The 24,276-nt window shown below is 38.5% G+C and overlaps 5 protein-coding genes across 8 annotated transcripts; 2 read left to right on the top strand and 3 right to left on the bottom strand.

Moving 5' to 3' along the window:
- Positions 1–1,007: 1,007 nt before the first annotated feature.
- Positions 1,008–4,069, bottom strand: LOC131436302 (nuclear pore complex protein Nup107). 2 transcript variants are annotated; one of them, XM_058604957.1, is made up of 4 exons: positions 3,928–4,069; positions 2,615–3,883; positions 1,961–2,561; positions 1,008–1,888 (listed from the first exon to the last, which is right to left on the bottom strand). In XM_058604957.1, the coding sequence occupies exons 2-4, from the start codon at positions 3,788–3,790 to the stop codon at positions 1,071–1,073; spliced, it is 2,595 nt and encodes an 864-aa protein (XP_058460940.1). In that variant the 5' UTR covers positions 3,791–3,883; positions 3,928–4,069; the 3' UTR covers positions 1,008–1,070. The 2 variants fall into 2 exon arrangements, with proteins under 2 accessions (XP_058460940.1, XP_058460948.1); XM_058604965.1 differs by having other exon boundaries at positions 2,615–3,868.
- A 5,823-nt stretch (positions 4,070–9,892) lies between these two features.
- On the top strand, positions 9,893–11,790 carry LOC131436291 (uncharacterized). Of its 2 annotated transcripts, XR_009230610.1 has the most exons (6): positions 9,893–10,078; positions 10,141–10,498; positions 10,556–10,976; positions 11,038–11,136; positions 11,199–11,525; positions 11,609–11,790. XR_009230610.1 is itself a non-coding variant. In XM_058604943.1 (5 exons), the coding sequence occupies exons 1-5, from the start codon at positions 10,070–10,072 to the stop codon at positions 11,242–11,244; spliced, it is 933 nt and encodes a 310-aa protein (XP_058460926.1). In that variant the 5' UTR covers positions 9,893–10,069; the 3' UTR covers positions 11,245–11,790. The 2 variants fall into 2 exon arrangements, 1 of the variants encoding a protein (XP_058460926.1); XM_058604943.1 differs by having other exon boundaries at positions 11,199–11,790.
- A 1,189-nt stretch (positions 11,791–12,979) lies between these two features.
- On the top strand, positions 12,980–16,903 carry LOC131436276 (endonuclease III-like protein 1). Its single transcript, XM_058604917.1, has 3 exons — positions 12,980–13,098; positions 13,157–13,735; positions 16,334–16,903. The coding sequence occupies exons 1-3, from the start codon at positions 13,063–13,065 to the stop codon at positions 16,775–16,777; spliced, it is 1,059 nt and encodes a 352-aa protein (XP_058460900.1). The 5' UTR covers positions 12,980–13,062; the 3' UTR covers positions 16,778–16,903.
- On the bottom strand, positions 13,727–14,292 carry LOC131436285 (ubiquitin-like protein 4A-B). The gene is made up of 2 exons (XM_058604928.1): positions 14,178–14,292; positions 13,727–14,114 (listed from the first exon to the last, which is right to left on the bottom strand). Exons 1-2 carry the CDS (start codon positions 14,223–14,225, stop codon positions 13,761–13,763), a joined length of 402 nt encoding a protein of 133 aa, XP_058460911.1. The 5' UTR covers positions 14,226–14,292; the 3' UTR covers positions 13,727–13,760.
- A 3,582-nt stretch (positions 16,904–20,485) lies between the features above and the next one.
- Positions 20,486–22,943, bottom strand: LOC131436267 (prostatic acid phosphatase). Of its 2 annotated transcripts, none has more exons than XM_058604904.1 (4): positions 22,868–22,943; positions 22,265–22,463; positions 22,109–22,207; positions 20,486–21,839 (listed from the first exon to the last, which is right to left on the bottom strand). In XM_058604904.1, the coding sequence occupies exons 2-4, from the start codon at positions 22,397–22,399 to the stop codon at positions 20,766–20,768; spliced, it is 1,308 nt and encodes a 435-aa protein (XP_058460887.1). In that variant the 5' UTR covers positions 22,400–22,463; positions 22,868–22,943; the 3' UTR covers positions 20,486–20,765. The 2 variants fall into 2 exon arrangements, with proteins under 2 accessions (XP_058460887.1, XP_058460878.1); XM_058604895.1 differs by lacking the exon at positions 22,868–22,943 and adding an exon at positions 22,656–22,805.
- Between the last annotated feature and the right edge of the window lie 1,333 nt (positions 22,944–24,276).

The raw sequence follows: 24,276 nt of genomic DNA, 5'->3' as shown, positions 1-24,276 counted from the left end.
CTATGCTTTCTAAATGTTTTCTGCAATACACAAATTTATGATTTGATTGCAAATCACCTTTAGACTCGAAAATAAATTTGTTAGAAATCGGTTAAACTTGTTTCAATGTGTTCGAACGATTGATTCGCAACATAAAACTGACGAATCGAAACCACGCCATTTCGTCTATTCGTCCGTAAACGAGAATGGGATTTTCCATTCGTACGAATGATGTTCGAATACACGTATCGTTTGAAGTTAAACTGCCATACATACCTATTAGCGTTTAGCATATGGATAATCACAAGAATTGGACTGATTTCATCAAGGCTTAGCATTTATTTGAAGAAGTTTACTGATATTTGAATTTTCTGTGACAAACGAGTCGCGTTCAAATTCATTCGAGTGAAAACAAGAATGGCTTATTCGTATTCGTTCGAAAGTACCCGTTCGTCGTACTGCCGATACGGACGTAAACAAGAATGAGGGTGAATGACATAAGCGGAACAGTAGTTTCAAAATTGTGTGCTTTCTTTCTTTTGCCTTTCAGTCATTTGCTGTTTTCAGTGAAAATCCCATAGTATGCAGTGTCGGTATTCAACCAAAGCTTTGAGAATCGAAAATGACAGAAAAGAGCTGCACAATGGCTTTTACCTGTTGGTGCTCGAATTTGTAGTAGTTTTGGTTTCCAAAGAGGTTCTGGGATGTAATTGCTCCGATTTGTCATATTTTAGTCACTCTTTATAGCCAAGCGCCGCAGATTTTCAATACATCGATGAAAAAATGAGAATTGAAATTCTGCTAATGCTGCCTGCAGACGTTACTTTGGTTTCGTCTTGCCATAGAGGAAAGAGTGACGTTGGCAATTCTACTCTCTACTTTTTTCGATGAGAAACGAAAATGCTTCGTCTCTCTTCGTTTGTTCTGGTGTCGGTCATTTACGAATGAGACAGTAAAGTATTGACAATTGAATTTAGTTTTCATAGTTTCTCAAACCCATGCAAATCATTTCAAAACAAAACAAAACGTAAGAACATCAAAAATTTATTAGTAAACTATTACCATTTAGCTTCATATTGAAATCCGATCGCTTATTTTTTCTTCGCCTCATCTCCCACGAATGGGTCCAGCTTCTCGTTCATCAGGGCCAGCGAGGATTCGGCAATCTTTGTCATCACTTCCGCTAGTTTATGTTTCGAGTAGACGGTGTAAAGTTGCCGTTGCTCCGAACTGATCACGTCGGCCAACTGTAAGCATTCGCTGAACCTTCCAGACTGCGTAAATATTTGATGTAACAACAGGACCACATCCGGAATGCAAAGTTTTCGCAAATTATCCATCTGAATCGCTCGATGACGCCACTCTTCGTCGTTCAGATCCTCACTATCCTTTCCTCCATTGTCCGGATCAATGAGCCAACCTTTTTCGGGAAACAGCAAAATGTTGTACAGCAAATCCCGCGTCAAACTGGTCTGTTCCTGTAGCTGTGCATACCAGCGTTCCAAGTCCAAGCGATACGTTTGCTCACGGTGCTCAGAAGCCACCCGCTCTGTAAAATTGCTCGATTTAACCACCTGCGGTGGTTTCGGTTTCATGTTGTAGAAATACTGCACCCAATCGTTGTAGCCGTCGATTGCCGCAAGATAAGTCTGATGGCACAGGTACTCCTTGATGCAGGCTTCCTCTTTATGTGGCAGATCATCTTTCGAGCCGTAGTTATTGATAATTTGTTGAATGGTATCCGCCGGAACGACGGCAAAGGCTTTGCGAGCAGCTTCAACATTTCTTTTGGCCAGAAACGCTCGCACCAAAGCATTCGTTTGCCACAACAACTCGCCCCGCTGATCCGGATAGAAGATGAGCCATTCCAGTGATGAAATTTTTGCCTGATCCAACGGAATGATATCACCTGAAATAGAACAACAACAAAACACACGTTTAAGAAGCCGTCTCCGCTAGTTACAAAGCACCCTCTGCCTACCTTCTTGAGGTTTTGCATCTGATTCATCTTCTCGGTTTCGAATTTTTTCCACTGTGTAAACCGTAATGGCCGGTACATCCAACCCGAAGTTGTACGCTTCCTCTAGCGCCCGTCTACGAGCCTGCGTTTCGTTGACCACTTCCAGGAAATTGGAATACATCAGTAGCTGCAAATCAGCCGGCAAGGCAGCCGTGTAGAATGCCACCAACTGAGGATCGCCATGTTTGATCAAACACTCCACGTATCTCTTGATGACCTTATCGCCAATGTCCTCCTGACATTGTTTGCCAATCTGTCTGACAAACAGCACCAGATGTGCCAGGAAACGAGTCATTTGAGTTGTTAGCGGAAATGATGCATCCGACAACCATCCATCAAATTGACGCATCAACTCCGGGATGTCATCGAGAATCAGATACTTCTGAATTACACGATCTACATCCCGGGCGGTGGTTTTAATGCGACCATTTTTGTGAGCTTCTAGCTCCTCAAAGATCTGCTCCAGTGTCATTTTACTGTTCCAGTACTTTTCCGGCATCGGTAAGTAACTCTTGACACAATGCGAACGAATTTCACTTTCCACGCGAATATCAATTTGCACCTGTTGGTTAGAATTTGACCATAAAAACAAACTAATTGAAATACGATTATTACCTTCAGATAGGCCCACAACACATCAGCCCAACTGTGTTCTCCCAGAACGGCTAGAAGTGAATCCAGATGACCACAAAACGCTCCCACAGTGGCCCGGGTAAACTCATCAATAGCTCGGCTCTCTGCCATTTTCCAGGCTAACTTTTTCCACAAATCCCTACGAGGGTTTCCTTCGATGGACTGTTTCATTCCGAGAGCTAGTGGTCCTCCCGAGGCAGCTGCAGTCGGTTCATAATTTGGATCATGATGCAAACGCCACCCTTCCAAAATGGCCGCACGCCACGGTTGACCGCAGTGTTCGCAGAGATTCTGCGCTTCCTCGATTCTACCAAACCTAATCTCTTGGAATATCTGTCGCGACAGTCGAGCTTGATCTTCGACGTCTAAATCATGCAGAGGACGTCGTTCTCGAACCGGTGCGTCCGGATCCAAACTGCGGACGATTTCCCGTGAACTACCGAAAGCAGTAACACCAACATTCTGCAGTTGATGCAAACTGTTCTCCCAAGCGATTGTTCGATCTGTAAAATGACCGATTTGCATCCGATTCTGCTCCAGTGCAGTCTGCTCTAGCCAATCAACAATCAGCTGATATTCACGCAAATTGGCATTCGCCGCGTACAAGTGTTCCACAATTGCTCGTTCACTATTTACCAATGGCAAATCATCCATCTCCATATCCTCCTTCTGAACCAACAGGCGATCTTTGTATAGTGCAAACAGCAGCTTCCAAGTGTCTCGTTCCACATTCAACCACGACTCTTCGGCCAGAATCTTCCTTTCCCTACCGATACCAGCCGCCTGTGTTGTGACTTTTTCAATTCCGGCCAGTGTTTCTTCCAGTGTTTCTATCAAATCCTGTACGGTTTCGAAGACTTCTGCTTCGCTGGTTCTTCGCTGTAATACTTCTAAAAACTGCCCGAAAAGTGCATCCGTTCGGGAACGTACATTCGCTCCACCCACACTGATCTGACTTCCAGCCAAACTCAGCCGACTATCCGAAATATTATGCACATGATGCGACTGATCTAGCATGAAGCTTCGAATCTCTTGGGGTCCAACCGTAAGCGACATATCGAAATCCGATTCGTCGGGTTTTAACGTTCGAAGCAAACCACGTCTAGATTTAACAGCCGATTCATCCAGCAGCAGTAATGATCGTTCCAGTTGACTCATTTTGATTTAGTTAGTTACCGCTTACAACTATACGGTTCTTATGGTGAAGCACTAGAATTGAAGCCGCACTAACATAACCTGTAAAACATTCAACTTTTCTAACATAGAAAATTGTTACGATCTATTTTGCTACTTACTCGCTAAATATTGCGAAATTTCATTACTTAAGCTTAAACTTTTAAACAAATGTCAGTAACTATGAAATTGTGCGTAATCAGAATAGAATTAAACAGTAACTAGCGCGAAATTATTCCAGCTCGAAAACGATGTATAAGTAGATTTATTTTGATTCAAATGACTTTTCCGAACTCGTCACCAGTGTTGCCATTTTATGTGCATTTTTGTACTTAAAACAGAAACATTAATTTAAAGTCAAAATTGAGTGACCCGCCACTCAATTTCATAAAAAAAGCACGATGTAAAATACACTGGTGGCACGATAAGACATTTTTGGTTGTTTGGTTGTGTTGGTAATTTTGGCTTGGCGAATCTTTGGCACTAATTGAAAATCTGGACATGTTTTCTTCAAGGGCTTGCAAGGTAACGTCGAAATATAGAAAATTGTACACACATCCGATTCTGTTCATTTCGTTGGAGGAAGTATTTGACGGATCGCACTTTGGAATCTATCATGGATAATGGAGTGATTGTGCTGTAGGTGGTATTTCAAATGCTGGTGATGCTCTAGATGATTCCGAATTGGATGAGAAAAATGATGCACTTATTGATAATTTCAACTGATAAACAATGGAGACCACATGTTGATTGTTGCTTAACCGATTGGCTAACCGATAATGAATACATCTTGGTTTTACAGTTCCTAATCGATCTAACAATGTCTTGCTGTAGCTTTTCTGACTCTTAAGTATGGTTTTATTTGACTTATTATATTTTTTCTAACACAACGTGACCCGCAACGTCACTTGTTTATGTTTTTTCTTCTTCGCGTCTCTCTGTTATTCCAAAATAAATTCAATAATAAAATGACACCGCACTAACACATAGAAAAACGTGATCACCAGTGTATTTTACATCGTGATAAAAAAATAATGTAGTCTAAACTTGAGTTCTCGGTTGATTTTTCATTAGGGCCTATAAACAAGTGATAGTTTCTCTTTGTTTACTTTTTCTTCTATTAATTACTTACTCAAATTTTGAACTTACTCAAATTTTGAACAAAATATTTGTTTTCTTATTTTGAGTAAAAATTACTCAAGTATTAACAATTTCGTCCCTTCACGCAAAAATGAGTAGATAGTAGAGATGGGCAATTCGCTCCTGAGCTGTTCCAGTGAATCGAATCATTGAAGTGAGCTGACAGCTCACAGCTCTTTTCAAAAGAACCGCAGCTCACCAGCTCACTCATTTGCTACCCAGTTCACTGCATTATGACGAAGGGAACACGCTACGAGCTGATCGGATCTTCGGCTCTTCAAGAGATTCAATTTAGTCGACATCAATTAAAGATAAGTTAATTCGCATTGCATTCATTGCATCATTGCAAATCAATGATTCAATTTCGATCATGCATATGAAAGAAAACCGGTGCATAAGAAAAACGGCGCACAAAATGAACCTTAAGTTCAAACTAAAAGAGCTGATGAGCTGATACATCGAATCGATTCACTTTGGTGAGCTGATCGGTTCGGAGCTGTTCACCAAAATGAGCTGTTTTGCACACCTCTAGTAGATAGGTGGTAGCTCAAGTTTAGAGTACGTGCACTTTTTATGAATTTGAGTGATGTGTCACTCAATTTTGAGTTACGTTCAATGAGAGTGTAGTCTTAACTTGAGGTACCCTCTTCTTACTCATTTTTGAGTTAATTTGAGTGCTTCTAACTTAAAATATAAATATATTATTTTTCAAAATTATTTAAGTTTAACTCAAGATTCGAGCTCCTTGTACTCAACAGAAAGAACATCTTCTTTTATGTTCATATATATTATATACATACCTAGTTAAAGTCATTCTCATTTCTTTTAAATGCAAAGCACAAAGAGTTGAATGATTTTAAAACGCTTATGTTGGACTTCTCACATAATTGAAACCACGAGTTTTCTATTGAAAATATCAACGATTTTTTTTATTTAAAAGTAGTTTTTATTCTGGCATATATGCGTACAATCTGTACGTGGCTGATTGAGCCGATTTTTTTATAAATTTATTTTTATATCCCCGATGAACGACCAAAATGGTTAAAGCCGCAGTAAAATAAACGATATAAAAAAAATTATGTTGGACCTCGTTGTCACCCTTGTTCTAGGGGAAGAGGAACTTATATTTCCTTTGTTCTTTTCGCAGTTTCAGTACAAGTTTTACCGTAGTGTGTAGGTTGTCTACAAAACTGACATGTAATCAGCTGATTCTCATAGGTAATCAGCGTTTTACACGGATGTCTCCCGCTTTGTCCACAAATGATGTAAGATGAGATTGTATTACGGAAAAGCATTCGGTTCAGAGCCGCTCATTGAAATGAGCCGTATTGCCCATCACTATCAGTAGCTGGTAATGTCAAAACGAAATCGTCTGAAAAACTGAAAAAAGGCTTGCTGGTGCTCGAGCATATTAAAAATGACTTCCAGACAATTCAATATTCTTGGATGTTTGTTAAATAGTTCAACGTAACCATACTTAGATCTATATAATTACTATCTGCTATGTAAATGAGTTTTGAAATGGTGTTAAGTTTTGCAGTCATTCAATCCGTCATTGCGAAACTTTTTATCAGTCCCATCATCAGAATTTAGTATTGAAAGCATATTTGTTATTTTCTAATGACTTTCCAAAGTAAAACCATTTCAATTCGCCCCTTGTTCCAAATCGTTCAACCCTCGTTGCTAATCAGCATACATGTTGTGAAACAATGGGCTGTCATATTTTGGAAACTCCTCTACTTCTACTCTCAGTGATTTAAGCTCTTCGCAAAGTGCGTGTATACATTGATGAACATGAAAGGCACTTGAACAGCACGGGAATCAAATTTCTCAATATATTAGATCTGATCGAAATTATAGGTTTTAAAGTGCACATCGAAAGCAAACAGGTCTCCTTCAAATAATTTGATTATTTGTGTCTCAAATAGAAAACAGACTGTAACTATGGTCTACCGTAAAGCTGCTGGAACTTGTTGAAGTAGTCGAATGTAAGAGTGTATGTTAAGCAGAAGTGATGTGTTTCGGAAACTCGATTGGATATTTCTAAAAAGAAAGACCATCATCATGGATGAGTTAGATGACTACACTGCAGATAGAGCTATTGGGTAGCTGTGAATGATATAGGATGACGCCTTTCTATCGCAACACTACTTCTAGTACCAGATTTGATTATTGTACTCTTGTTGTCGGCGCAAATCAAATCAAAAAGAACGTTGAAACAAAATTTAAATTTAAATAAAAGTTTCACAACTTTCTCAAATGATTTTTTTATTTATTACAGCGCTTCTTGGTAACTAGTTCATAGCAACTTAAACAGTGTGGCTCAAGAAGATTATTTTCATGATTATCGAGGGGTCGCTATATTTATGGTAACTGGCGGTAAACCAGTCACGAACACTTTTTGTTCAGATTTTTCTTCGGAGTGCCTGGTCGTGTCGTCGGTAACACTGTGCACCTCGTTGTTAACTCGTTCACGATTGAATATAATGCACACTGAGTTTAACGCCTTGTTGAATTAAATCTCACTTACATCATTAACGTCTAGGTGCATTCGTTACTTAAGTAAGTTTTCAATTTCGTTTGCTGCTGGTCTGACTTGGCAGCGTATGAAATTAATACAAATTGAATTGGGTCTTGTAGGTCACGTTCCAGGCTTTTGTATATCGTGTTTGTTCATTTCGTATACTCTATTGTTCACTAGACTGTATTGTCGTCTCTACCGTAAGCAATTTTCGACTGTGTCTGATGAGATACGAACACGAACTGAAAACATCTGATTGATGATTTCAAAACCCGGATCCAGAAACCGCAATGAAAAACTATGTATATTGCATTCTTAATCTCGATGAGTATATTCCGAGAATGAAAATGCACTGAACTGCAAGAAGTATTTATTTTACTCAAAGTTTGAAAACTCAACGCTCACTCTAATGTATGATTAAATGCGAAAGAACTCATGGTTTGAGTAAATCCATACTGAAATTTTGATGTTGTTCCAGTTTATGAGTTTGAGTTATCGCAACTTAAACCATGTGTAGATAGGTAATAACTCAAGCTCAGATTACGAGCACTTCTTATGATATTGAGTGGTGTGTCACTCAATTTTGAGTGAGGGTGAACACGATTCCAAAAATTAAATGCCAAAAATTAACAGGGTTGAATATGCACCATTTTCAGGTCTAACACGCCTCGGGTGAAACGGTTTTTTTGGCGGTAAAACAATCCTCGATGGTACAAGTTTTTGGGAGACCGTTGTTTTTCGCTCGCTAAATGCGACTAATCATATTTGGCTCCGAGCGCAAATTTTTCTAGATGCATAGCTGAATGAAACCGAACTGAATTGTAAATTCGTTTTGTTCTTCTTTCGATTTTGTGCAAAATTCTGTTGATTTTATATAAATTCGGTATAAAATTTAGTTTTTCAATACAATGTTGCTTGAACATCAAAAATGCAACGTCAATGATCATCGTTCGATAATCGCTCTGATATTCGGACTTGTCCGTACATTCGGATGCGAACGAAGCCGACGCTGCTTGCATGAAGGTCCATTGCTTACAGTTGTTATTCGCATAAAACAAACCCCCAAATAACTTAAGGTGAATGGGGATATTCACACACCGATAATCGACGAAGCTCAATTCGCGTTGATCGTTTGTGCTGTCTTTGAAACAAGCAAATTGAGACGTTTTCCTCTGTATTAGTACCATAGTCTTGTGTGTGTGTGTGTGTGTGTGTGTGTGTGTGTGTGTGTGTGTGTGTGTGTGTGTGTGTGTGTGTGTGTGTGTGTGTATGTGATGAACCGTATCCCAGCACTCTCCCATTGTTGCTACATAACGAGGTATGATGAATTTATTACATGAAGAATGGATCATCGCATTGACGCTATTCGAACCAATTCGAGGAGTAAAGTAAATGAACGAATGTCAAACGAATGTATAAAACGAACATGCACGATGTATACACCCCCCCCCCTCTTCCATATTTTAGTAACGATCACTAAACCACTTGCCAATATTCACTTTGAAGGAGAGATCTGACTCTCACTGAGATTCATAACAACAAATGAAAAAGAAATCGGCTTACAACGATTGAATCGAGTGTCATCTGAGTTCGACTTCAATCTTTCACGGCATAAAACAAGGACCAAATTCTTACATAGTATTAGAATTAATCATTAGGACCACATCGTGTCTGTTGATTTTACAATAAATAAATAAATAAATAAATAAATAAAAAAGAAAAATTTTCACTCTGATGTTAATTTTTTTTGTGTCGTTTATTTATACCCAGCGATGTTAAAATTGATGCTGTATTAGATTTTTTATCGTGACGTTACAAATGAACAAGCATTCATCCATGACTGTTCAGCGGTTCTGTTTACAAACAAGCTTAAAAAAAATCGAAGAACACATTTCAAACAATCATCTTTACATCTTGCTACTAGTCACTTTTATTTAATAAATCTTAAACACAAACCGTATTCAATCGTGAACAAATGTTTTGAAACTCTATTTAGACGGTATGGACCGTAAATGCTCTCATCCGATTTGTGAATAGACGAACAAAAAAATCTGTGTTTACAAACAGTACTGCACAACTGTCAAAATGTGTTCATCCGATTGAGGTTAGCAATGATGGTAAAAAAACCTAATATGCAATGATTCATTTGCAGTTCTTTTTCAAAGTGAATGTTCATGTGTTGTGTATTGGCAGTTATCAAAAAACCGCTACACTGTTTCTCATCATATTTCGAGTTTTTTTAATCAAACAGTCAAAATAACAGTCAGTTTTTTTTTTCTAATGAGATTCATTTCATTCGATAATACATTTTATGATACCGGAAATAGGTATTTAATGATTACTGTGTACAAACTGTCAACATCGCGGCGTTTTGGAACTCATTGTCAGTGTGTAGTGTGTGCCAAAGTCACTCAAGTATCTCACAAACTACCGAGCGACGACGACAGCTCCGTGCGTTTTTTTGCGGATGCTTCTTCGCCGGATCGCGCAAAACAAGCTAAATTTGCATTCTCGACAGTTTTTTGGCTAAATTTGTTTACGTTACCTGCATACTAGCTTCGTGCATCGTCTGCCGGACGTTGTGCATTCCCACCGAACTGGCTATGCTACCGGTAAGTTAGGAATATAATTTCAGAAAATTCTAACCTCAGTTATAAAAAATGTTTCACCATAGAAAAACAAAATTTTCGTCGGCAGTTTGCCGCCTTCCACGAAACCGGAAGAAGTAAGACGCTTGTTTGAGAACTACGGTGTCGTTACGGAGTGTGATGTTATGAATCGGTGTGCCTTTGTGCACATGCAAAGTCCAGATATGGCAGAAAATGCCATTCAAGCATTACACAATTCCAATTTCAAGGGTGTCACAATCAATGTGGAACACGGTAGATCCAAGGAGCGATCGGGTGGCGGTGATGGTGGCTCTGCCCCGTATTCTAGAGGTGGACGTGGTGGTGGTGGTCAGAGAGGTGGTTCAAGAGGTGGCCCGTCCCAGGGTAGAGGTGGATTCCGCCAAGATAGAGCGAATTATAATGGTTAGTTTGAGTAAAACTTGTATGAAATTGGATGTTTTATTTGATACAATCTTGCAGATGGTCAAGATCGCAGCGGTGGGCCGGTTCGAAATAACCAGGGCCGAGGCAATTTCCGTAACCAGCCCTACGGTGGAGGTGGTGGTGGTGGAGGCGGAGGCGGAGGTGGTCGTGGCGGTGGTTATGACAATCAGAATCAAGGCGGAGGTGGTTTTCGTGGTGGCTTCAATCGTGGCAGCAGAGGAAGTTCCAACGACCGTGGTAGTGGGGGAAGAGGTGGTGGATTTAACGGAGGGGGCAATCGATTCTCCGCTGGTCAACAGTTCAACAGCGAGGATCGCCGTGGGTTTACTCTACCTAACGAAGGGGCCAATCGATTCAGTGCCGGAAGAACTGTTCAGCACGGTGGGCTGGCCATCAGTCCGCAGAATGATCCATTTACTCGCCGGAGTGTAGGGGATACTGGGGCTCAGAGCGGATAGTGAGTCGTTGATTAGCGCGCGAGTTTTGAATATTTTTTTCTAAATCAATGCTATTTTTAGTGGAAACCGTGGAGGATTCAATCAATCTGGCGGATCCGGTAGCTTTCAATCATCCAACTACAATCAGGCATTTCCACCATTGGGAAATGAACCTGCCCGGTAAGATAGCTATTAGATACACCTTCAGTTTGTATCTGAAACAAATTCTCATTTTTCAACAGTGCGAGTCGTGGACAGCATCCACCATCGCAACCTTGGATGCAGTAGCTTTCTAACAGCGAGCTCACTTCCGGATGTCTGCATAACTAAACAGGTTCAATGAATCGCGGAAGTGTGCGGTTATTAGACAAGGTTTTTCCTTTCACATCTTGTAGTTTATTTGCTGTGTTAAGAAAATGCAGTTTCATCCCTTGAAAGTTCAGCTCACAGATTAGCGCTATACACCGTATTACCAACCGCAGCGCCGATCTTTTTTTATTTACTGTTCTGTACGAATGTCTGAACCCGGTTTCAGACACAACTACAATCACGAGACTGTCGTGATTTCGGTAGGAATTGAACTTAATTCACGTTTTCGTTTTTCTCAACTAGCAAGCTTTATTTTTTTCTTTCCACATTAATTTAATAATAGTTAATAAACCAAACCGACCGACCTGGCTGCGGTGCGTTTAAGTCTAGCACTACGGGGAAGAACCAGTGCTCGACACGAAGCCGTTTTTTTATGTTTCTCAAACAATATTAAGCTATCTATACTTGTAAGAATATCAGATTTATCGACAAATACATATACTGAATAATCATGCCCAAGGACAATTACTCTTCTTTATGTTTTAATCAATTCGATCTGATCCGAAGTTCTAAGTCTAACGACTGTTTCCAAGTAGGCAGAACCTGTCAGCTTGGAGCAAAATCAATCTTCAGTTCAACAACGCCATCGTACGCCATCACATTCAAAACATCATGTCAATTGTATGGGTGCGTAGTGCTGCTATCTTGGCGCGTACGAATTTGACATTTCGCTCCCCTACTTCTGTGTGTGAGATTCGTTACGGGCTCGCCTAAGGGCACCATGTTCGCAAAAAAATGTTGCCAATGATTTGCTCGGGAAATGTGAGAGCTGGATATCTTGTAAATATGATGTCTTTGCCTACTTCTACGTACGAGATTCGATGGGGACTCGCCTGAGGGCGCCATGCTCTCAAAAAAGGATGTTGCCAATGATTTTTTCGAGAAATGTGAGAGCTGGATATCTTGTTAATATGATGTCTTTGCAAGTAAGAAACAAGCAAAGATTCTTGACGTGGAACTACATATTTCTTTAAAACATTGACTTGGGTATCTTCGAAATTTGAACAAATCGAAAGCGTAGCGTAGACGTTGATTATTCTCTATATACATATTTTACTAATTTGAAATGCTACTTATTTTTAAGATTTTTTCGACTAATTCCAGTCAAGTAAGTTGGTATGATCTTCAGCTAACAAAACCAATATATTGGATCAGTTTAAATGATTTCATACGCATTCTGCATCGTCATTTTTAAATTAAGGTTTGACATTTTTAACACTATCCACCTTTTAACACCGGAAGTCGGATTGGATTTTTATAGTAATCTATGAGGCTATAAGACCTCTTGTTTGAGCCCTAGTTTGTAAAAAATAATTTGACTAATCATTTTTTCAGTATTTGGCCACCATATCCGGTACTTCCAGAACCGGAAATCGAGAATGGAATCGCCAAAGTCGATTTGTTAGGCCATCTATACTAACAAGATCTATGTTAAATATTACTATTATTATATTAAATTAGTACAATTCCATTTCAAATCAAATTGCATAATAATCATCGCAAATCACAAGTGCTGTTTCGAGTGCTGGTACTGACATGAAAAATAATTATTAAAAAAATTTCATACGTAGGTGTCGCTGTTGGTAATCCCGTTTTACGCCAAAACGCCAATCAATAGAAAAATACTGACCACACTGCTGCATAGAAATACAAAACAAATTTGTTGATATTAATCATAACCTAAAAATTATTGTAGTATATAGTATACAGCAGAACTACCTGTACGTGTATAAATTTATGCTTAGAGCACGAATAATATCAGTGTTGAAAATGGTAAGCTACCCTGTTTACTGCTTGAAAGCATGTTTAAAAAATGTTCTCTCTTGATCAGGAAGAAAAGTCGCCGTATTTCTCACCTAAGAAGACCAGAAACTTCGTCAAAATGCAACGACGACCGGAAACATCCGACACTTTAAAAACGACTCTTCTTCAAAAATCTGTACGAGGCAAAAAACTTCCACGGAAAAATGTTACCGAGCCTGTTGCCCTGCCAGAGATCAAAGTAGAACCTATTTCTCCGGAAAGTAAAATTCGTCAAAGTAAAGATATTAAACTCGAAACTAAGCGGAAAGAGCAACAAGAACCGATTCCGATCGAACAAAACAAACTGGTAAAATGGGAACCAAACGATTGGCGTCAAATGTTGGAAAACATCCGACAAATGAGACAAACAACATCCGCTCCGGTGGACACAATGGGATGCGATCAGTTTAAAGATGATCAACAACTCCCGGAGAAAAGCAGACGTTTCCACACTCTGGTGTCTCTGATGCTGTCCAGCCAAACGAAGGACCAAGTAAACTTTGAATGTATGCAGCGTTTGCGGAAGCACGGACTAACACCAGAGAATGTGTTGGTCACGGATTCTGACGTTCTTGAGAAACTTATTTATCCAGTGAGCTTTTATAAGGTTAGTACATCTTTTTATTTTACCATCACACTCTTTGTCCTTTCTTTGCCAAAATATCTCCCGCTATCTTTTCCAAATCATCCAAACTAAGCTGCTGTATCTTGCCGTCGAAGTCTTTCATAAACTCGTTTGTTAATCGCTGAGATTGCTCTTCCTGGAGGTATTTCTTGAAATGTCGCTGAATTACATCTCGTAAGGAGTCCGGTTTTTTCACCACTAGCGTCAGTTTGCTTCCGTCCCTTATAGTGCCGTAAGAAGCAACCGTTTTCTCATCCACCAAGGTTTTTCCTACCAATAGTAATTTTTGATGCTCCACTGGTATCGCACTTTTTCGTTCTAGCTCAACTTTGATATCCAGAATAGTGGAATCTTCGGTGGTCTGTAAATGAATTCCATATTTTGATCTTTTTTTCCCGTCTTCATATGTTAAAAGTTTACTTACTTCAACGACATACTCTTCTCCCTTGAGTATTTTAATTGTAAGCTTCATTGCCTGTCGTAGTTTGATTAAAATTAAAACAAAAAATTTCACTTCTGTAAACGCACTGGTTTTGACGTTTCACGAACAGCTGATAAATAATTACACGCTTACTTCAAGTTACTCGATTTAGAGTAATAAGAATTTACCCAAATTTTAATAGCGTTTTCAGCCCGGTGCCAAGGATATAGCGGTCTAGCAAATTTATTGCTAAGACAAGACCTGACAATTGGCTTCTTATTCTTCCTTCCGAATTATCCTTCTCGTCATTTTCGCCCTGTGGAATAAATACAAACGTATCGGCTACAGTGTAGCCATATTTAAAGATTTTTAATAACTCTATGGTAAGAGAAATTTTTTTATTAAATTTAAATTTTTAAACTCGGTTTTTGATTTGAAATAACATGAAAAATGTTTTGTGTAGAGTGACTATAATCAGAGTGGCGACAGCTGTTCGTTTGGAATGACAGCTTCCAGTTCCAAACGAGCAAACGACCTGTCAATTCAATGTAAAGCTAATGGAATGTTTTGAATTGTTGCCAACATTACGGATGAGATGTCGTCACTCTGGTTATAGGCACTCTAGTTTTGTGGATGCATTTTTTTATTATATATTAATGCTTAAAACAATTAATTGGGCTTTGATGACAAAACACGGAATATCTCATGTTGAATGCAAAATCGAATCCATTGTTGACGTATTACCACAGACTAACAGACATGACAGTATGAGTAAATTCTTATATAAAATAATTTTTCGTGATGCACTAGCTCCACCTATATTGTACTGCGCGAACTATTTACTATCTATACACCCCTTGTGTTATGTAAAAGTTTTTTTACCAGTTGGTTTCCCCTCGTTTGTCAACACCGATCAGCTGCTTGCAGGGATGCCTGATTTCATCAAAATATTTGAAAATGAATCGTCACAATAAATTATTGGATTACGTTGATAATATATTTAACTTTTTCGCGATGTTTGAAGGTAACCATTTATTTGACTCAACGTTGTTCATCTAGACTATTTTTCATTGTTTTGGTAGTTTTCACCCGAAATTAAGTGGCGGCAGACCAGAAGCAAGTAAATATTGTAACAAAACGGGTTCGATTTTGTATTGCGTTGGAAGATGAGAAGTAGGCACAATTATGTATATAGTTTTGGCAATATGTTTTAAATCTGTATCCTGCATGAAATTCGCGTGGACGTATACAAATCAATACATTACAGGTAATTCTGTATGAATGGCAACTCTGTTGGTAAATGAAAAAAATAAACACAGTCTAGATGACAGACAGGATGTTTTTGATAGGGTAACGTGGTGCCATCATGACACATGTGAGTACTGTCCCAAATAAAGGAATATTCGAAATGACCGTTAAAATAATTGAAGAATCTAATTTGAGTGTCCTGTCTGTTAGTCTGTGGTATTACCGGATCTTTTGGAAACCGGAAAAAGTCAAGTTTGGATAGAAATGCTTAGTGCGACCACAGTGTGAAACACAACAGTTCATTCTTCTCGTAAAACTAAACGCACTTTCGAGTTTACACTAATTTAACAAATCTCTTTTGGTTACACTTTAATTCACTAAAAAGAAAAACGATTTTAATTACATAGTGCTGCCACTATGAACATTTATTACAAATGAGATGGAAAAAAAGTGAAACATTCTCTGAAAATTTTCATTTGCATTGGTGAGCTAAAATTATACATTTTAATAAACTTGTTTTCTAATTTTCTTTATACTTGGCATCATTGCTCGCGTACCCTGCAAAAGTTTTTTCTTTTCACATTGTGCGGGAAGCAACATCAAAATCAGCCAATCAGAAACTGGTCCATTTTTGGAACAAAAGCAGCCCCCCCAGTTGTCAGGTATTGTCTTAGATTTATTGTAGCCAATATAACGGGCACTTGGTGGGTGATCGAAGCGTTAAAAGTATGGTAAAAAAAGATTGTCTAGAAACTAAACAACAATTTGGGAATCGCTTCACCATTACAATCGATATTGTATACTGGGAATACTGTTATCCTTAAACCCTTTGTATTAAATTTTCTTCTATTATACGTTCTAATACTGACAGATTTCGTTCATTTTCAATTCTTTTCCTTGTCCCACCGCAGAACAAAACAAAATATATTAGGCAAGCGTCGCAAATACTGATTGACGAATACAATGGTGACATCCCAGACACCCTGGAAGGTCTGCTGAAGCTGCCTGGTGTTGGTAAAAAAATGGCTCATCTCTGTATGCGTTCCGCTTGGAACGTGGTAACTGGAATCGGAGTGGACACCCACGTGCACCGTATATCCAACTGGTTACGGTGGGTACCGAAAGAAACCAAAACACCTGAAGAGACGCGCGTTGCCCTGGAAAAGTGGCTTCCGTTCGAACTGTGGGAAGAAGTGAATCAGTTGTTGGTGGGCTTTGGACAAACTACTTGTACCTCCTCCTATCCACGATGCAACGAGTGTCTGAATGCAAATATTTGTCCGGCCAAAGGAAAGCATGGAATTCGTAAATCACCGGTCAAAAGAGAGATCAAACAAGAGGATTTGGAGTTCTAGAGATGAAAATGAGTTTGATACTTAAACATTGCAGCAAATCCAAATCACTGTGTAACTGTTTTGGTAAATGTTTTTTATATCTTAATACTCAACAAGAGCCATATAAATTTCGAAATAAATCGATCCTAATTGACTGATATGAACAGTTCAAATGATTTAATAATGATCCTTATTTGATTTAAATTCCAAACCGAAAATTCACCTTTTTAGTACAATATTTTCTAGTTGCGTTTTTGAGATTGATTGAAATACCTTGAGTGCCCATAACCAGAGTGACGACTTCTCATCCGTAATGTTGGCAACAATTCAAAACATCCCATTAGTTTTACATTGAATTGACAGGTCGTTTGCTCGATTGGAACTGGTAGCTGTCATTCCAAACTAACAGCTGTCGTCACTCTGATTATAGTCATCCTAGACATACCCTCACTCACACTTCCGGATAACATATAAAAAACAAAACTACCTTATCGACTTGAACACCGGAGTCGAGATCATATACAGAGATGCCATTTATACAGAATTATCTGTATTAAAAAGATTTTGACATACTTCAAAATAAAAACTTTTTCGTAAGAGCAATCTATTAGTATTTGATTGCAGTGACGAGAAGTGAAGTCTTGGTCTCATAGAATTTACCATTCTACAGCCATAATGTGTTGGAATAACATCTTTTAGCATCATTTTATTGTTGAAATTTATTTTATTAGTGAATACAGATAAATACAGATTTTTTATAAAGAATAATACAGATTTCCTATGAAAATATCTGGCATCTCTGGTCATATATATTCTAGTATATTTTAAAAGGAAATGTCACTGTTTAAAAAGTACTTATTAAGTTCAGGTTTAACTGATAAATTAGAATAATTAATTCTTACTGTATTTGCTTATTTGTCAAGATCAAAGGCGTTTTTCCTTCTCAATCGAATAATTTTCTGAGTAATAACCCGACGAACTATCACAGACTAACAGACAGGACACTCAAATTTGATTCTTCAATCATTTTAACGGTCATTTCGAATATTCCATTATTTGGGACAGTACTCACATGTGTCATGATGGCGCCACGTTACCCTATCAAAAACATGATGTCTGTCATCTAGACTGTCTTTATTTTTTTCATTTACCAACAGAGTTGCCATTCATACAGAATTACCTGTAATGTATTGATTTGTATACGTCCATGCGAATTTCATGCAGGATACAGATTTAATACATATTGCCAAAGATAAACTGAAGATTACAATGTTCCATACGTTTCATTGAAAAATGTTGGGTCAGTAATCGTGAACCAGTTGGTTCAGTAATAATGTAATTTTATTGACCCTCCGTTAACAAGCGTCGACTAGTTCCGACAAAATGCCATGGAAACAATACAAGTTAGAAAGGAAGCACACATATGTTTACATTCAGCATATAATGATTTCTTGCCACAACTGATGCTTCATGGGATGAGGCTATAACAAACTAAATAAATTCTAGACAATGGTTCTAAGTAGTTTTCACTTTCTTATTCTAAGAATCACTGATATAAAGCGAAATTTCTCAATATCGTTCATACTGTAACTTGATATTTTTCCAAACATAAACAATCATTATCATAGTTACGACGCATCTAGTGATCAGACACTTGTTGTTTTGCTTCAAAATACTCAAATTGACAGTGAACCGAGCTCATCGAGGGGTCCTATTCAAATGATACCTAAGAAATCGCAGACTACTCTATCTTGAGTTTATCTTTGATATTGCCTAAACTATATACATAATTGCGCCTACTTCTCATCCTCCAACTCAATAAAAAATTGAACCCGTTTTGTTACAATATTTACTTGCTTCTGGTCTGCCGCCACTTAATTTCGGGTGAAAACTACCAACACAATAAAAAATAGTCTAGATGAACAAATTTGAATCGAATAAATGGTTACCCTCCAACATCAAGAAAAAGTTAAATATATTATCAACATAATCCAATAAATCATTGTGACGATTCATTTTCAAATATTTTGATGAAATCAGGCATCCCTGCAAGCAGCTGATCGGTGTTGACAAACGAGGGGAAACCAACTAGTAAAAAAACTTTTACATAACACAAGGGGTGTACAGATAGTAAATAGTTCGCGCAGTACAATATAGGTGGAACTAGTGCATCACGAAAAATAATTTTTATTAGAATTTACTCATACTGTCATGTCTGTTAGTCTGTGGAACTATTACGTAAATTGCAAGCAGAATTCGTAATCCGCAAGCGAAAATCGTAATCAAATCCGATTTTTCGCATGAATTCGTTATTTTTCTTTCATAAAATACCTTTTACCCGTTCTTTCACAGAAGTATTTTCAAAATCCTATACTACATTTTTACTTTAAGTTACAAAGATTTCGAAAACTGTTAACTGATAAAAAATATTAACCTACGAAAGAAAACTGAAAATCCGATGTTTTAATATTGTAAAAGGTTTCAACGAAATTTGTAAATGTTGCAATGTTTGGCAGATTTCAGTTTTCTTATTGCCTAATATTTTAATGAAATAAATGCTTGCTAGTTTCAAAGATGTTGAGTCACAGACTAACAGACAGGGCACTCATTCTTCAATCATTTTAACGGTCATTTAGAATATTCCTTTAGTTAGGACAGTACTCGCATATGTCATGATGGCGCCACGTTACCCTATCAAAAACATCTAGTCTGTCATCTAGACTGTGTTTATTTTTTTCATTTACCAACAGTGTTGCCATTCATACAGAATGATTTGTGATGTATTGATTTGTATACGTCAATGCGAATTTCATGCAGGATACAGATTTAATACATATTGCTAAAACTTAAAACAGAATCGTGCCTACTTCTCCTCTTCCAATGCAATATAAAATCGAACCGAATCGAATGTTTTGTTACTATATTTACTTACTTCTTGTCGGTCACCATTTCATTTCGGGTGCAAAATTACCAACACAATAAAAATTAGTGATTATTAGTGGCAGTGACATACCGACTTCAGTGAAAATAAAAAATATCGGTGACGACGAATTTGATTTTACCGGACGGACGCTACACTGACGGTGTGCTGAACTGAAAAGGCACGGTGTCGGATAGATGTGAATGTGCGTATAGAAAACGAACGAAATAATATCAGTATCCGTGCATGATGTCGTGCCGGCACTGAACCGGACCGGATGTGTGTGAATAGTCCTTTAAGATGCAATTCATGTGAGAGTCGCGTTTTGGTGTGGGAAATACACAGAGGGTTTATTCTCATATATAGGAACCCGTAATATTGCAATTCCCCCGGGTCCATATTTTCTCTCGACGTCCCTGAGCATAAAAATCAATTCGAAATAGTTTTGAGCCAAAATTAGAAAAATTTCGTCTGCCTTTTGCCGCATCGGTCTAAATAATAATTTGAAATTTTAAACACTCTTCACACTGTAGTGCCGGAATACCTTTTGTTTGTAAAACTCGGTTAAGCCAGCTCGGAGAAAAGTGAGTGAGTTCCATTTAGGATATTTTGATCCCTCTTTTCGGTACTTCCTGAACTGCATTTCGCGGTATTGCCGAAGTCGGTTCGTATAGCCCTTTCATTTGAATCTACGTTCGAGAAAATCGGTTAAGTCATCTCAGAAAAAAGTGAGTTACCTTGTATAACGATGTGAACGTGAGTAAAATGGCTTGACCAGTGTTTAGCTACAATGAAAAGCGCACGGAACGTCTTAAAATAGTCCTATCAATTTATTTAAAATATTATAATGCTCATTCTTACAAAGTTCCACTAGAGTCTCAACGGCAACATTAGTATTCTAGATATAAAAATGTACACACAATAAATTTAACAAGCAATCACTGAGTATGTACCGGATAGTACAAATGCAACGTTTATACTTGTATATCAGACATCAACCTGCTCGTACTGTTCCAGCTCATCAACAACGACGGTTTCAAGAAGTAATCGCCGGCTGCGGTCAGTTCGGCCACTGTCATTCCACCACCATTATCCGTCGATACGCAAGTACCATTTGTCGTTGTGATAACCGCTACGACGCTTTCGATACGCCATCAGCCCTAGCAGTACCAACAGAATGGCAACAGTCGTTAGGAATATGATACCGATAAGTCCCGTGGAAGAACGCATGTCCGCCTCTACGTAGGTCAGCGATAGGAACGGAACCTGACATTCGTGTTGCCAGTTGTCCGGTATGATATCCTGATAAACCTTGGACATCTGATCGAGAGGGCAACGTTGACCACAGTTCGGAATGTACAATGGTTCCGGTTCGGCAGTAGTATTTTTGTAGTAGATTGAAACGTACGGCGCGTTCGAGTTCCCGGTTCGATAGAGCTCTAGCAGAACACACGCAGCGAACGGAGGATTGTGAAGTTCGAAAAGTTGAAGTGTGTTAAGCAAGTTGGCAACGGTAACGTCGTGAGCGCTGTACATCCATAGCTTACGATCTGGTTTCAACTTTCCACTAGCTTTATCCTGAAAACGTTGAAGTATTTCTTTCACGAGTGGCCCAGTTTTAAGACGAGCTAACTGAGGCGTATTGGTTTTAATGGCAAATGCTCTGGCACCGATTGAACGCAGTGGTTCCGGGTAGACCTTCTTGGTCCACTCTGGCAGTGTAAAATTATTCAACGTTTCGATATGTAAACAACTGTAAAGAAACTGTGCCCCAGTTGGTGAATCAATCTTTCTACCTGAGTTGGCACTGACATATTGGAAGATTGGCTCAAGTGATTTGTTGTACTGTTGAAATTCGTCCGAACTTTTGTACTTGCGAAGGGCATTGTCGTATGCCGGACAAGGTTTTCTCGCCGACAGCACTTCATCTAGTGGCTCTGGGATGGTGTGCACGGGAATCGGTTGCCACTGGATGGCAGAATCCCATACATCGGCACCGTTCGGTGGATATAAGCCAGCCAGGTTTGACTCAGCACTCATCAGAGTCCGATCGACATCCGTAGAGCGCACGTAAATTTCGTTGTTTGTGTAAGTAGTCTGAAGAAGACCCTGATAGCGGTTTCGTAACCAACGTCCCAATTCTAGATGTCGATGTTTGCCAGCCTGCCGGTATGTAGAAGAGTGCAATGTTAGTATCACTAATTTCTATAATAAATTTTTCAAAAACGATTCAATACAGTAAAAACAAATCGACGCTTGAATTTTCTCAACTGATAAGTCATATATTCAACTTCAGCTAACTGCGAGCACTACGTAAGCGTGAACGCGATTGCAGTTTCATTGTCAAGGCCAGGCATGCATGCTTTGCTGTACTTCCTCATCGTACAGCAGAGCAATGACCGTATTACCTAAACGAGTTGTGCACTACTTACGTTAGTCAGCTGTCCCCAGCCGGTTGTCCAATGGCTAGGATCTTTCCAAGGATCATTCGGGTAGGGATCAACTGGCGTCCTGTCACCGTGACGATATAACTAAAGGACGAAAATTTTATTTCCTATTTTCACATGATCTTCATCTTCACATCTTACCACGTGTGCGAAAATTAGTTCACCTTCCTGTGGCTCCTGTTGAGATCGAATGCAAGTGATGTGCAGTAATATCACGATTAGGGCTGATAGAAGCATGCTACCATTGCTGCTTCTATGGTCACACGAAACTAACATCCTACGAACTGATTTTTTGTTCCTGTTGCCAACACTGGTATCGAGTACAATGGTTCAGAGGATCCTAAAACGAGCACGAAGAAGAAATTTGTATATTAGACTAAGGATGAACAGCATCCCTAGATGGGTTTTATTCCATTTTCACTGATCACAAGCACAGAGTACGGATTTTGTTATACAAAAGTTATCGAATACAGCCTTTTTTTTTGGCAAGTATGTAACAATTTCCGAATTCGAGATGCATTGGATGAATTACGTTATTTAAATCTCGACTGGTTTGAATTTCGTGATGGCGACCGATCGTTGAGAGCTGTTTATTTTTGCGATTTCATGACTATAAGTAACCACCTATAAACACATTATGCTAAAGCAAATTTATTTTGAAGCACTCGTTTTGGTTTTGGTTGATAAGAGCCGTGATATCAGTCAGCACATAAAAAATCTATTTGTATAAATATCATTACTCACCTTCAAGACCCAAACAAAGCGAACAACCTCAAAAGCCCAACACTGAAAATTGCACACAAAACAGCTTCTGCGGATTTTATACAACAATGTGGGTGAATTCGCGTTTCAACGTTATTTTTGACAAGCAGAGGGCGCACAGCTAGTGCTAAGGTGATGATTCCACGACTATTCCAAAGAATGGCGGAACTAACACATCATCGAAATGACGGAATAAGCAATTGAATTCTTAATCAACTATGTAAAAATTATGCCATTTCATTACACTCCAACTAGAGGAATGGATGATGTTGACTAAGGTGTGGCCTTTTGTTATTTTCCAGCAAATTTCAACAGTTTACGCTGGAATTCTAAGATGAATTAATTATTTCTCGGTTGATTTTTCAATAGGGCGTACAAGCAAGTGACAGTTTCTCTTCAATCACTCTATTTTGTTTGGAAGTCGAAAGTTTCGGGTATCATTTCATGCAAAGAGTTGAGTGATAAACGTGGAAACCGCTTGGTAATTAATAGACGAGCAAGTAAACAAAGAGAAACTGTCACTTGCTTATACGCCCTTTTGAAAAATTAATTGAGATTTATTAGTTCTGTATATCCGAAAATTAGTGTAGGTAGCTTATTGAATTACGTTATTTAAATCTCGACTGGTTTGAATTTCGTGATGGCGACCGATCGTTGAGAGCTGTTTATTTTTGCGATTTCATGACTATAAGTAACCACCTATAAACACATTATGCTAAAGCAAATTTATTTTGAAGCACTCGTTTTGGTTTTGGTTGATAAGAGCCGTGATATCAGTCAGCACATAAAAAATCTATTTGTATAAATATCATTACTCACCTTCAAGACCCAAACAAAGCGAACAACCTCAAAAGCCCAACACTGAAAATTGCACACAAAACAGCTTCTGCGGATTTTATACAACAATGTGGGTGAATTCGCGTTTCAACGTTATTTTTGACAAGCAGAGGGCGCACAGCTAGTGCTAAGGTGATGATTCCACGACTATTCCAAAGAATGGCGGAACTAACACATCATCGAAATGACGGAATAAGCAATTGAATTCTTAATCAACTATGTAAAAATTATGCCATTTCATTACACTCCAACTAGAGGAATGGATGATGTTGACTAAGGTGTGGCCTTTTGTTATTTTCCAGCAAATTTCAACAGTTTACGCTGGAATTCTAAGATGAATTAATTATTTCTCGGTTGATTTTTCAATAGGGCGTACAAGCAAGTGACAGTTTCTCTTCAATCACTCTATTTTGTTTGGAAGTCGAAAGTTTCGGGTATCATTTCATGCAAAGAGTTGAGTGATAAACGTGGAAACCGCTTGGTAATTAATAGACGAGCAAGTAAACAAAGAGAAACTGTCACTTGCTTATACGCCCTTTTGAAAAATTAATTGA

The sequence above is a fragment of the Malaya genurostris genome, chromosome 1 (genome assembly GCF_030247185.1).
Source record: "Malaya genurostris strain Urasoe2022 chromosome 1, Malgen_1.1, whole genome shotgun sequence".
Lineage (NCBI taxonomy): Eukaryota > Metazoa > Arthropoda > Insecta > Diptera > Culicidae > Malaya > Malaya genurostris.
This window is presented reverse-complemented; position numbering and strand designations above follow the sequence as displayed.